A 14,691-nucleotide genomic window follows, 5' to 3' on the forward strand; every position below is an offset into this window, starting at 1 on the left:
ATGTCAGAGCTCTGATGGTCGGGTGATCTCAGCTACCATTGAGAAGAGGAGCGCAACTATTAAACCTCGTCCTTGTCAAATATGGGATTCTGAATAGCTGAACTTGTCATCTGTGTGAAACATCTTTATGTTATGGTTTAAACCTTTTACATTGAGATTTATCTTTTTTACTCATAAGGTTTAGGTTTAATCATTTAACTTACACTTTGTATACATAAAGGAGTCTATTTTTCGATTGATTCGACCTTTTCTCTTTTAAGGAAAAAAGGGTAACTTATGAAGATAAGAGTTAAAAATAATACATTTTCAGCATAAAAAATATCTGATTGGAAAAAAGTTGAATTTATTTTTGTCAATGAAGTGAGATTCCAGGGCCCTATTTATTAGCCACATATTTTAGCTGTCATAATCCTTTCCAAGGGAACATTTTATGCCACAGATTGATTTACTCCCAGTACATACAAACCTGACTCCTGCTTACTCATCTGAACCTCATCAATCGTCATTGACTTCTTGCTTTTTATTTTTCAATGACTTAAAAAAATTATATATTTTTTATAATTGAAAGGGTGGAACCATGGTGGGGAAAAAAATCCATCTCCTATTAATTCACTTTTACATATATTGATTAATGAGGGCTGAGTTTCATTCATTCATGCCTCAGTGCTGCAAGGCTAGAAGGTGTCTAAGGGAGAGGGGTTTTTCATCCTATTAGGGAGTGTTTGGGATAAAATAATTGACAAGCTAGACTGTTTCTCAGGAATTATTTCATGGAATTGTATCTTGTTATTAAATGTCTGTAAGTGTTTTGAGTAACGGTATGTGGGGACCTTCACAGCTTTCCTGCAGGATGAAAGTGAAGTGAAATCCATCTATCGTTTATTTAACTGGACTGTATAGCTGAATACCTTTTTCCCACTGCACTCTAAATAGCACAATGAATAGGCTGGTCATTGGCTACTTGTCTTTTGCCTATGTTGTGGAACTTTAAAGGTCTTGTATTCATTTGAAAAATATCACCAATGCTATTTTACAGTTTTTGTGACAGTTTCTTAAGTGACTCCCAAATACCAGTCATGGATTCCCAGACAATATAAATAGCACTGATCACACAGTAGCAATCTTTTTAGGCAAGTTTCAGGGTTTCTTGAACCATAACGCCGATTCCATCAAAGATCTTGTGAAAGGGAGCGTTGCACATGAAGGCACAGGTGGTGACCAGCTTGTTTTTGACATCAACATGAGCTTCATCCACCTCTTTGTTCACATGTTTGCAGCCCAGGTCCTTCATAGCTCCAGCTGTCTGAGCATACGGCCACCTGAAGAAAAAAACACATTGTAGGGTCACAACATATCTCTGAAACTAGTAAATATGTTTTTCTACACTGAACATGTTTACACACTTTTCACACTCTTTGTCCTGCCCCACAGTGAGCTCACAGCCAGGCAGCAGCTTTGCAGCCAGGACAGGAGAAATGCAGGACATGCCCAGAGGCTTTCCAGCTTTATGGAAATCCTTGATTAGCTTCTCCAGGAGAGGCTGGATGGTGAAGTTCTTGTTCTTCACAGCCCAATCACACAGATTCTTAGCAACACCAAACCCTCCTGATAGAGACCCAAATTATTGTTCAGGAAAAACTTACATGCAAACATGTAAATTAGAGGATTTTCTCACAGCTCTCTCTGGGTCTATAGAAAGTCATCTCACCTGGAATGATGGCAGCATCAAATGCTGAGACATCCACTTGGCCAGATCCGTCACATCGCCCCTGGCGATACGGGCGCTTTCCTGCAGAATGTTCCTTTTCTCCTCTGTAGGTTTTCCCACACAGTGATTAACAACATGCATTTGATCCTCATCTGGAGCAAACATCTGCAACTGGAGTCAAACAATCAACACGGTAAATCTTCGAAAAACAAGTTAACAACTGCTGGATTCTATAAACACATTGTTTTGATAGATAAATACTAATATTTTGGTTTTTACTTTAGCTCCGGCACGACTCAGATGGATGAGCACAGCTGAGGCCTCGTGGATTTCTGTACCATCGTAAACTCCACAGCCTGACAGAATAACTGCAACACGCTTCACCATGATTACTGAAACAATAGAAAAGACATCTTCACCCAGTCAACAGACCAATTAAGATATTAGAGGAAATATTTCATGTATTCTTCATGATTAGGATTGAATTTCTGTTTCCCCAGGATTGGACAAATAAATGGCCACCTGGTGGCTTCTGCATGCTAATGTAAAACATTCACAGTCCTGTTTTGGTGTTTTATGTGCAAATATTTAACCTATGATAATGTAAATGCCACATTTTTAAATAAAATATGCTCACTGATGTGAGCAGAGTGCATAAGTCTTTTTCTTATTAGTAACAAAGTATTTAAAGGTTATTTTTTAAATGTATTTTAATATGGTAAATTAGGTGTCTGTTTTTAAATTCAGAACCTTTTTCTCTGAGCACTAGCCGTATGACACACTACTAAGCTATATTTACGTTTATATCATTGTTACTAGTGTAGTAATCCAAGTTATGGGTTATTCATGGTAACTCACACGAAGCTATAACAGACATTCTCATTTTAAAACAGCTTTTTAAGGTTAAAAACTGAACTTGGGTTAAATGATGCAACCCTCGTTTTATGTGGGGTTGATGTTATTAGATGTTTAATAACAGTTAAATAGAATAAAAGACAAACAGGTCCAGAGCATAGATTACTAACCTTAATTTTGTTTTGCAGCCGGCCTATTTGTCCTGTGTGCGAACAGGAGCTCTTGAGGGGAGAACTGAAGGCAGGTTTCTTAGCAGGGCAGCTTTATAACACTAACATCCCGCCTCCCACCCCATCACTCCCATATTACACACATACAACAAAATCCTTACTCATAATGACTGTTTTAAAGTCCCATAGGCGATTACGCAAAGATGTTGAGATGTCTCAGACGAGTGGGTTCAGAAAAAGGAAGTGACTGAGGTTTAATATCGTCACAACAAAACTCAAAAGTACTTTTTTAATCCAGTTGGATGTAAGTGTGGCTCTCAGGGTTAGATGACTGAACAACAAAACAATGATAATGACAATAACAATGATAATAATCAGGCCTAAAGATATTAAGAAATAGATTTCACATTTCCCTTGTGTTTTTTTTCTTTTTTTTCCTGGAAAACTAAATTAGCTGAGACTCCCACTGCTTTGATTGGGCTGTGTGATTTCCTGAGAAGGAAACGCTCCACCTTTGGCGTGTGGTTCTGTATATTTATATGACTCACAGCTGTATAAAAGTCCCTTTCACATCATTACTGAGCAGCACTGTGACTATGGCTCAGTCCAACTCAATATATGTTTCCGTCGGCATCCTGGGCATTTTAGGAGGTAAGACTTTAAATCTACATTAATTCCTTTGTTGGTGCTGTTGGGCTTTTTTGCAGTATACATATAGTAAGCCTACATTTGTCATTTAAACTAAAATAGCAATCAGGCCCTTTTGGAAGTTTATGTGTGATTGCCTTTCACACAAGATAAATTGCCAGTGTTTGCAATTTGATAAATGTATTTTTCCCCCTCATTTTACATCCTGTCATATATTTAGATTTGATCACTTACTCGGTTAAGACAGGTTTAAACCAAAACATGAATTATCATAATACGTCTCTCCCAATTTTTGAGCACAAGTGAGGGAAAAAAATATACAGTACAACAAAGTTTATAAGATCATGTATTATGTCTTAAAAGCAATAGCGTTCATAAAAAGAGAAAACTTGGGATACATTATGATTTCAAAATGTTTTCAATTTCATCAATAACATTTAACTTCAAAGTCAATGGTTAATTTTCTTTCTTTGTTTCTTTGTTTCTTGCTTTCTATATATATATATATATATACATATATATATATATATATATATATATATATATATATATATATATATATATATATATATATATATATATATATATATATATATATATATAGGGTGAAGAAAGAAAGAATATATATATATATATATATATACATGTATATATATATATATATATATATATATATATATATATATATATATATAAGATGAAATGATAAAATTATACCAAAAAGTTTAAATCGTTGATTATATATTTGATTAATCATTTTAATCATTTTCTTAATGTTATTCTCATTTTAATCCTTTGTTTTTATTCGCTTCAATTATTTATGTTTCCTTTATGCCACTGCAATATACTTGTCTTTTTCTTCTCATGTACAGCTCTTTAAATTGTCTTTCTAATGAAATATTCTATGTAAACAAACGTGTCTTAAAATTACAGTTGGTTTTAAATTTTACTAGAAAGCATTCAGTGTAAACTCATCTGAAAAATATATGAAACTATAAAACTTTATCCTCTGACTTACTGCAAAGGTCTACATAAATGTAATGTTTGTCAAACATATATTTCCACTTTTTGTATTATCACCCTAAATTCAATATAGAAATGTCAGATTTACTACTGTCAAGACATGCATAATTCAACATCTTGATTTTTTAAAATATCTTATAAACAATATAATTTTAATGTAAAACTTGGTATGCTTAACAGACATTGTTACTGTGGCTATTGTAAAATCTATTTCTACTTTTCTTTTTAAAAAATTATTCAAAAATAGGTTTATTTTTATGTTTTTTTGATATTCACATTAATTGTCATTGACTTCCAGGTTCCCTCCTGCTGTTGGTGAACAGCTATGCCAGCTCGTTTGAAGAACCCTTCATTCCTCACTCGGCACTGGGCATTTTACTCCTCATCATCGCAGCCCTGGTCGCTTACACAGGTTTGTTTTCAACATGTTTTCCTACACACATTTGAATTCTCTGCCTGTTTCCAGGCTCCTGACCCTACCTTGTCTCTTTCCAGGAGTTCGTCACAGTCTCTCTCACTCCCAGTTGTTTTCCACTCTGTGTCTGACCATCTCTGCTCTCTGGTGTGGTTCTGGTCTGGTGTACATCCTGATAGGACAGAGTGTGTTGCTACTTTCAGAGCTAAAATCCTCTCTGATCCCTGGCCTTGGTGCATTTACCTTAGCCCTCTTCATCATAGGCACTGCTGCTGTCTTTATGAATAACCCTGTTTTACTGGTGATAGCTGTCAGCATTTCTTTGGCCTGTGCCCATCAAATTGCTGGTCTTTCAGATTCAGGATTTGGTCAGTCTGCCACAGCTGCAAACTACCTCCTTGTTTGTCTTGTGTGCGCTTACTTTGGCTTTGGTCGTTTGCTGTACACCATCACGCAGGGTAAAATTAAACCTCCAGGTACAGTTATGAAACAAAAATCTGAGCTAAAAACAGAAAAGAACCAGAGCTGCAGTGATGCAGTCAGTGTAGGTTTGGTGATGAACTTGTTATCTGCATCTGTATTAGCCTGTCCCTTGTTAGGCGTGGTCCCCAAACTCTCTGTTGGCCACGTCCCCTGGCTTTGGACAGCTGGAGTCTTCCAGCTTGGCATGTGCATCCTCTTTTACAGAGCTATGGACATACTAGCTGCAACTTTTTATGGCTTTGCATCCCTGCTGAAATTTGCTGAGGGTTACAGTGCTTTGTTATCTCTGTACTCCATCCAGCCATTCTCTCCAGTCCCTTTCCCTGTTGTCTTTGCAGTTCTTTTCTCTGTCCTGGCGTTGTTCAGCTGTCAGAAGAGCTTGTTGGAGGGCTTCTACCAGTTATTCTATGTAGCCTATTGTATTTCCATCGCAGCACAGCCTCAAGGCTTCTTCCAGGGAGGCACTCAGGGTGTACAGGGAGCTATCTTTGTAGCTACTGCAGGAATGCTTTTTGTTACTACATTCAACATGGTCTCTAGTAGCAAGATTCCTACTGGGCAGGGTCACTTTAAATCTTTAGTAAATAGGATTAAAACTCTTACTCTCAGGGCTCTCGATAAAGAGCGACATACGCCTCATCTTGGCTATTCCAAGTATGCAGATGCAGAAGTGTTGGGCCATGCTTGCAATGTTCTGGCTGCTTTTGCCATTACAGCCACCATTGGGGACAGGAACCCCTTGGAGGTGTTGGTTCTACCCTGGGCCGTAATGGCTGGTGGAGTGTTGCAACTACTTTGTGGTTCTGTGGCATTTGCTCGGGGTAAAACCTTTGAGAGCACAGCCTTTATTCTCTATGGGGTGATGTGGACAGTATGGGGGTTAACACGATTCGGTGGTCTTTATGGTGAGACCAGAAGCTTTAACGTAGCTGTTGGGATTATTAGCTTCATGTTGTTTAACCTTCTGGTGACAATTGCAGCTTTATTTCTAAATGTTGCCTGGTTCATCTATGCATTTACTTTCCAGCTCATCCTAATCAGCTTCCTGCTTGATGCAATAGGTGCAATGCCTTATGGTTATGATATTGGCGTCACAATCATCTTTGGTCTTGTCAGTTTTTACTGTTTTTTGGCGCACCTTTTTAATAGCACCTTTCAAGCTCCCCAAATCCCTTTAGGAAAACCTTTAGTCAAGCTGGGTGGGGTCGGAGGAGGGGAAGGAGTCTGTCCTCATGTACCAGCTCGCAAAGCATCATCAGTCCAGCAGATTGCAGGTAGAAATACATAACTTATCATTTTTTTGCTTAAAGCTATTTAGATGTTTGACCTGGACTCAGCTTTCACACTTTTCTCTGTTTTTTTGGATGCAGAAATAATGAAAAATGGAGGCATATGTGGAATGCCAACTGACACTGTCTATGTGCTGGTAGCTGCCTGCAACAGACCAGATGCAGTTATCAAAGCTTACAAGTAAGTCTCATTATATTGAAACTGTCACAGTTATTTATTTCCCCATCAAGAATCACTGCTGTTTGGTTTTAGGGTTAAGAAACAGGCTCAGGACCGACCCATGTCTATGTGGATCTCTTCTGTCAAGCAGCTGGAGCCTGTTAGACACCTGCTGAGCCCTCTGCTCCTCGACTTCATGGAGGCTGCATGGCCTTCATCAATTAGCATGGTCATACCCAGAGGTGAGAGAGTCAGTATTTTCAGATGAGACTTTATATGCATTTAGAAAAGTACTTTTTAAATTTTTTATGGGTTTCGTGGGCTTACTCTTACAGGTCCTTGGTTAGATGTATTTGGTTTGGGAGATGCTGCCATACACATTGGAACTCCACAAAGCATTGCCATCAGAAGCCCAGACTGTGCAGTAGCCACACATCTAATTAATCTGGTAAACTCTAACATTAGGCACAAAAGATCATCAGAGTTCAAATAAATATAACTTAATTGACTGACTTGGTTTTATGTCTGAAAGGTGGGTCCAATTGCAGTCACCTCAGCCAACCCCACAGGTGAAGCAGACACAACTCACCATAACCAAGTGTATGCCAAACTGGGTAAAAAGGTAATAACCAGGATTTAGTTCTGATGAGTTCAAAGAAAAATAAACACATTCTTGGTTTGTAGTAAATATGTTTAGTTTTTTGTTTTTTTTGTTTAGGTGGAAGGGGTGTTGTGTGATGGACCGTCCCCAGAGAATATTGCCTCTACTGTCATTGACTGCACCAAGATTGAAACTGGACATATTGGTTTCTTCAGAGTGGGACTCATTCCAAAATCCAAGGTAACAAAGATTGTTGATGTTTTCCTGTACTAGTAGAATAAACTGTTTCATTCTGGTGATTATTGATATTGAGGCTTTCCATTTTGTCTTGCACTTCAGGTTCTTCAGATATTTGAAGAGGTACGGAATCGGCACAGACAAGGTTATATCAATCCAGGATTCGAACATGATCTACCTTTACAAGATATGGAAAGAGACCAAAGTTCAACAGACACAACAGAGCTGGAAAGAGGAACTGCAAACCCAACACTAGTCACATTTCCCCCCCCACAGAGTTGGAAAGTCAGAAATTACTCATAACAGCCTGTTTTTTTTGCTGGTTTCAAAAGAGACCAGGGATCAAGGGTCTGATGAACACACAGCTGCTAAATTACATGGAAAATTATTTTAAAGTCAATATACAGTGTAATATTAGCAAGCAAAATAACTATTTTAATTTTATACTGTAATTTTCATCTATATATTTGTGTTTATGTCTCGTTTTCAATTCACTTTGTCTATCTTTGTCCTGTATACGATTCACAGATTAAAAATCTGTGATTTTGTTCTTTGTTAAGTTATTGAAAACAATGTTGTGATTGAACACATTGTTGGTTATATAAGTGTGAAAAGAAGAAATTAAAAGCAAAATAAGAACGATAGAGTGAAAATTTTCGATATGATATAAATGTTTAAGTCAATGTGTGATTTTTTTCATGGCAATGGGTTTTTCATAATTACCCCTTATGTCATCATGAACCACAATTGTATAGTTTTTTAAAGGCAGTAGCAATGTTTTTGCTCCTAAACCCTCAAGAAGCGGGGAAGATTACATTGTTTTCTTTCCTGTAATAGTTTTTGCATATGACAGTAAAAACACAAACCAAAAAAAACTATTAGTTGATTGCAGCTACCATTCTAATAGAATCAGTTTATTCCGGAAATATTTCTTTAGATTTATACGACTACTGAATGGATATGTGAGACAATCTAAAACTACAATATGCGTTTTGATTTGCATCAATTTGAAATCATTAGATTAGAAATATATTAGATTTGGAAAAGGGAAAGCTGAGAACCACCTGTAATTGGCTCACACTGCAGACCACAGTCTTTGTTGCAGCTGCATCTTCTTTCATTTGAACCTAGTTTTCATCATATTTTGTATTAAAATCTTTTCCTTTTCTGTTTTAAGAACATTCTGAGCAGGTTGGTTCAAGATGTCAGGCACTGGTGCAGTTCAGTGACATTGACCGTGGCTTTCGGTGCTTTGTTCACATTTAGTGAATATTTCTTTGACTTTTTTATTTTTTAATCCAGCCAATTAAGAGGCATTGTTGTCATTTCTGGGAAGGCAGAAAAGAATGGATACATGGACGACTGCCACATACAATTCAGGACATTTGGTCACCCTACAACATGAACTGTGTTCAGGGGGCATTCCACAACAGAAAAGGCCCTCTAAATGATAATCTCTCATTGCTTAATCTTTACTATTGAAACAAACTGCTGCTACAACAAATGGTAAATAATAGTAAAAAAAGGTCTCAATAAGCTTCCCCCGCACTCAAATAGATCTCTGTCTTTTAGTGGGTAGTCTGCAGAGTCTGGCTCTTCATATTCTGCAGAAGCCATTTGGAAGAAAATGGGTCAGTCCTGATTTATTCAGCTTTCCCCTCAAAAGTCCTAGGATTTAATAGTGTTAAAAAAACTGGAGTAATCAGAGAAAAATATCCAGAATTTGATAGGTGGTGGATGTCTGCAAAAATAAACTTAAACACAGAATAATGTGTGCAATGCAGCTGGTTACTTTTGCTAATGTTTAGTAAAATTATAGACACCACAGCCTACAAGGCTGGTGAAATCAGTGTGAGCATGGTAGACAGTGCAGACCTAAGGTAAGATGCAGGGAGGCTGAGTTAAGGAGCTTTCGTAAGAACCGGGTGCAAGCTGCAGGTTTACCTAAGATTCAATTAAATTAATTTAAAAGTACCCTATATGTTTATTTTAAGGAGTTGTATTTATTAATAGGCAGGCAGGAAGAATCTCTTGTGGCGATCTGTCTAGCACCAGATCTGGATAAGCCTTTGACTAAAGATACTCTGCTTTTTAAGTCTTCTGAAGAGGATGCTCACGTTGTACATAATATTGTTTAGTTTATAAATAATTCTTCTTTGTGAATTCATCAGTCTAGCTGCCCTGTCAGTTTGCTGAGCTTCTTAAAATCATCCACTTTCATGCTGTTACCCGACCAGATGATGGCAGGAGAGATTAAACTCTCTACAACAGACTTAACAAAGATGCAGCAATTTCCTGCAAACACTGAAGGACCTAAGCTTCCATAAGAACTACAGTCTACTCTTTCCCTTCTTATAGATGGTTTTACAGTTGCACCTCTAGTCTAGTCTTTTGTCCAAATAAACACCAAGGTTTAAGATTTATACACCTCCACCACCTTTACTTCTTCTCCCATGATGTTAATTGCAATCAATTTGATCTTGTTTCTCCTGAAAATTACAATAATCTCTTATGTTTTGTTCACATTCAGGATTAGATGATTGTTTCCACACTACACCACAAATTGTCCTGCTAGCTCTCTGTACTTAGCTTCTTGTCTATCTGTGATCCACCCAACAACTGCAGAGTTATTTGAGTATTTCTGCAGATGACAGGACTTTGTTGTGTACTAGACATTGGAGGTATGCAGAGTAAAAGGGAATGGTGGGAGTACTGTCCCCCATGGTACTCCTGTGATGCTGACAACCTGATCAAGCAGTTGACCCTTCAGTCTCACAAACTGTGATATTTTTCAGGTAGTCTTTCATTCCAAGCAATTGTTGATGGCTCCACCTGAGTCTTCTGGAGTTTCTGACAAAGAAATTAAGGCTGATTTGTGTTTAGTGGACTGGTCACATAAAAGAAGACAATCCTCTCAGTGTTACCTGCCTTGTCTATGATAGTGTCTTCAACTCCAACTCTGAGATCATGCATGCTAAGCTGGACCAACAATGTTCTGTTCAGGACCTTGTTGAGAACCGTTGGCATAGTTTTCTGTTACTGGTATGAGACAACAGGTCTTAAGCCGGGCGTATATTGTACGATTTTTTGCCCTTTTCAGGCAGATTCTCCAGCCGGGCAGAGTTTCACCCTCATCGTGCGTTGTGTAATATAGAGGGGGTAACGAGGGGCGATTAGCCTCTCACGACCACCTCCCGATCAGGAATCGTAAAGTCTGGAGAAAATCAAACATGTTTGAAATTCAGTTGACCGTCGTAAGGTGTTTGTGGACAAATCCTACTGTTGAAGCAGAGTTATGAGCATCTACGAGCCGATTTATGGGGACCTCGAGCACTGCCCTTGTGCAAACAACGGAGTTCTTCCTCTTCCAGATTGACAAGTCCAACCAGCACTTTCTCTCAGCACTCAGTTCGACATGTGATGTCTGGAGGTCCAGTGTGAGCAGGTGGATCACATCCGAGTGTCGGGCCTCAGTGTGTGAGAACATGCATTGTGAGCTGTGAACTTTTAAACTTTGCGGTTTCATCATACAGTTTGAGCTGTAGCTGCATGCAATGATTAAAAATATCGCACATCCTATCCCCTTGGTCAGGCTAAAGTTGAAGTGGTGCTGTAGGATCCAAAAGAGGTACTCTATAAGGACCTCCAGTATTTTGGGGCTGACACCATCTGGACTTGAGCCTTATTGTGATTTTTCTCTCCAGTTGTGTCTTTTTACTTTCTATCTAAAAACAGATAGGTGGAAGGGGGAGGGAACATAGAATCAGTAAGGTCATGGGAGAGATCAAGATGAAACATTTGAGGTCTGAGAGGGAAGCTTTGGGTTAAAGGAGGGGGGATGTCCATTTGACTTGTTCCTGAAATTGAAGAATATCATTGGTTCATTGGCCCTGTCCAGACTTCTGTCTGTCTCATTCTATTAAGCCTTTAACTCTTTGATTTTTTTCATCCCTGACTATGCCTTTCTGATATTGTTCTGTTGGAGCTTGCTTTCCAGCTTCTTCCTGTAAATAGTGTTGCTTTCTCTAATTTTGACCTGCAGTTGCTTATTTATAGTCCTTAACTGTTACCAGACATCCTTCCTAAATGCTTTCATTTTGAGCAGGTCTTTCAGATCAGTGGTGATCCAGGGTTTATTACTGGGAGATCTTCTCACAGTTCTGGTGTGAATAGTGTTAACTACACAAAAGTGTTTATAGGCATTCGCACACTCAGTCATTGCATTGATGTTCTATCTATATCACTGAGACAGTGAATCCATGTCTGTTGCCTCAAAACAACCTTGTAGGTCCTCTTCAGCTTCTTGTGACAAGTTTTATAGTTAACTTTAAAACAGGTTGCCTCTTATCAGGGGAGAAAAACAAGGATATTATCAAATTAAGAGATGTACAAAGTTGTTTTTTCTGGCCTGGCAGCTGACACACTGGTGGGACATTGGAAACGGAGCAGAGTTATCACCATAAACGTCTTTGGCTTATAGCTTAGTAACAGTTGGACTAATGATGTCACACCCATTATTGGCAACAGCAGAAGGTGGAATGTAAACAGTTCCCCGCAATGGTAAACTTTCCATGATGTAATGTAGAACAATAATGTCCAGTATTTGAGGCAGACAAACAGTTTGATTTTTAAACTTTTACTGGAAACGCAGTCTAAGGCTTAGGCTTGGCAGGAGGGGATGAACATGTTAGTGACCACGTCTCTCTGGAGGTGGACGATAACGAACGTGTGATTCACTAGCCTGGTCTTATAGTTCAGTCCCAGCCTAGAGGATGAGAAAAATAGCTCAGGATAACCTAACTATTTTGAATGAGTTATGGGAAATAGTGTTAAAATAATTATGTATCCTAAAATAAATAACAGTTAATGTTTGACTGACTGACTGATGTCACAGCTGCACCTAGCTCAGGGGTCAGCAACCCGCGGCTCCGGAGCCGCATGCGGCTCTTTAGCGCCCCCTTTGCACTCCCTGGAGCTTTTTCAAAAATTTATAAAAAAAAAAAATATTTTTTTTTTGTTTATTTTCATATGGTGTGCATGAGGTCAAACTAACATTCCTTATGTTTTCCAATGCTGTAAATATTTGTATAATAAAAAAATTTAAACAATAAATGTAAATATTTATTTTAACGAAAATTTGCATCAGAGCCATAGAGATCAGTGGCCATAGCCTACAACACACGTTTCAGTGCGATGTGGTGCCAGGTAAAGAAAGCGATGGGTGTGTCTCGTACCATGATTCCCTAAGGGAAAAAAAGGAAGACAGCTGATGAGAACACATGATTCAAAGAAGAATGGACTGCATCATTTGCTTTCATTACCAGTCCGGAAGGATTGCCTGCAATTTTCTTTGTAATGAGAGTTTGTCAAAAAAAAGAGCAATTTGGAAAGGCATTTCCAGGGAAATCATGATAAATACGCAGTTTTGGTTGCCGACCCTTGGCCTAGCTCGAGCTCTCATTTCTTATCCTGGTGAGGAAGCAACCCACACCCGTCTTCACTGAAGTCCTGGGTTTGAGACAGATTTAAAAGAAGGGTAAAGTGTTCTTTGGGAGTGGGGGCCTAGTGGTTAGGCCATAGAGCTTAGAATCCTGAGGTTCTGAGTTTGAGCCCCACTCCCACAGACTGCTACTCTGGCTCTCTGAGCAAGACCCTTAACCCCAGATTGCTCCCCGGGTGCCCCATGATGGCAGACTACTGCTCCCCATGGGGATGGGTTAAATGCAACATGAGATCAATAAAGTTCAATTACAAAAATTAAAACAGTATATGTTATATATTCTGTATAGAGATAGTAGGTTTTACACTTCTTGCTTACATTTTAAATCCAAGGCTAGCTACAAAAGACAGTGGACCATATAGAGCAGAGACGGGTGACTGTACAAGCTGTTATCATGCAATAGGGTGGGTATAGGCTATTTTCGGACCTTTGTATTTTCAGTCCAGCACCAAGGCAACATCATGCTGTAATATCAAATGGATGAATGGATTATATAGGAGTGTGAGCATTACCAATCTCAGTTTTTTTTACAGCACTAGGCCTGTTTTTATGGACAGTAGGCCGACAGGAAAGGGGGTATGAGAGAGGGGGAGAGACATGCGTCACCCACGTCGAGGACCAAGGCCTCCATACATGGGTCGTGTGAACTAACCACTGCGCCAACATTGCACGTCCCAAACGCTCTATTTTCAAAAATATTAAAATAATCCAAAGTTTTGATTTTTGAATAGTGGAAAGAAACTGTAATGTCCTCAAGAAACCACCCAGAGCAACAACCAAGCACATAGGACAGAAAATAACAATACACTAAATCATTTAGCTTTATCATAAAATACTGTACATATATTTTTTGATTTTTCTAACTATTCAAGTCATTTTATTGGCTATGGGAAGTTTTGACTTGTAAATAACCAAAAACAAAAGGAACATGTTTTGTTGCAGTACAGGTTTATAAAGAGTAATAACTGATATTTGCTAGACTGAATCCTAGAATGGTGTCCAGGCAGCAATATAGATGACTTGTTTCCTGATTACTTGTTCTGAAAAATTCTCCTGAACTGTTACAATATAATTTTCTGTGAAACCTTCCCACCCAATAGTTAGGAGCAACCGGGAAGGAGCCTGGGAAATACTCTCACCACTGTGTGTTAGTGTTTGAGTATCGGGAGGCCTCCTTTTCCAGGATAGGACTCCGAATGGAAGCTGTTCTTTGTAAACTTACCAAAACATAGTCTTTAACATCGTTTAGAGAGAAATTATATAACCCACACCCAGTGACACAAACGCATGTTCATATTAATTCAAAATTAATTTTCTCTATTTTTTAATCATGCTACAAAGTTGATTCCTCTTATGTGATTTACGGAGAATGAAAATATATCATGAAATAAATTAATATGAATGACCCATGAAATAAAGAAGTGTACCAAGAAATAAGTAGATAAATCATTCGGTAATTTTCCTAACCAATATGTTTAAAACATTTAAACGCTTAAAATCTTTAAACCATACTTAGACATCCTTTACTAATCAGACAGTAAGATTCATCTGATGTACCTGTCAGTGAACCCCAGTGCAGCTGTGACTACAATGTAGCTTGCC

General features: G+C 38.4%; 2 protein-coding genes across 2 annotated transcripts; one reads left to right on the forward strand and one right to left on the reverse strand.

Annotated features, from left to right (window-relative positions):
- Window positions 1–862: 862 nt before the first annotated feature.
- LOC119792513 (glutamine amidotransferase-like class 1 domain-containing protein 3A, mitochondrial) lies at window positions 863–2,808 on the reverse strand. The gene is given in 6 exon segments (XM_038299175.1): window positions 863–1,319; window positions 1,404–1,605; window positions 1,709–1,744; window positions 1,747–1,879; window positions 1,988–2,100; window positions 2,734–2,808. Coding segments are annotated over 5 exon segments (672 nt in total). The 5' UTR covers window positions 2,096–2,100; window positions 2,734–2,808; the 3' UTR covers window positions 863–1,126.
- Window positions 2,809–3,309: 501 nt separating this feature from the next.
- Window positions 3,310–8,248, forward strand: LOC119792500. The gene is made up of 9 exons (XM_038299156.1): window positions 3,310–3,384; window positions 4,703–4,816; window positions 4,900–6,576; window positions 6,673–6,772; window positions 6,845–6,993; window positions 7,087–7,199; window positions 7,284–7,373; window positions 7,470–7,592; window positions 7,692–8,248. Exons 1-9 carry the CDS (start codon window positions 3,330–3,332, stop codon window positions 7,890–7,892), a joined length of 2,622 nt encoding a protein of 873 aa, XP_038155084.1. The 5' UTR covers window positions 3,310–3,329; the 3' UTR covers window positions 7,893–8,248.
- Window positions 8,249–14,691: the final 6,443 nt, after the last annotated feature.

The sequence above is a fragment of the Cyprinodon tularosa genome, unplaced genomic scaffold (genome assembly GCF_016077235.1).
Source record: "Cyprinodon tularosa strain WSP-4 unplaced genomic scaffold, ASM1607723v1 ctg42, whole genome shotgun sequence".
Classification (NCBI taxonomy): domain Eukaryota; kingdom Metazoa; phylum Chordata; class Actinopteri; order Cyprinodontiformes; family Cyprinodontidae; genus Cyprinodon; species Cyprinodon tularosa.

Coding starts and splice junctions, on each gene's coding strand:
- LOC119792500 (XM_038299156.1), top strand. CDS start 3,330: ATGGCTCAGTCCAACTCAATATATGTTTCCGTCGGCATCCTGGGCATT. Junction 3,385..4,702: donor CATCCTGGGCATTTTAGGAG/GTAAGACTTTAA, acceptor ATTGACTTCCAG/GTTCCCTCCTGCTGTTGGTG. Junction 7,374..7,469: donor ATGCCAAACTGGGTAAAAAG/GTAATAACCAGG, acceptor TTTTTTGTTTAG/GTGGAAGGGGTGTTGTGTGA.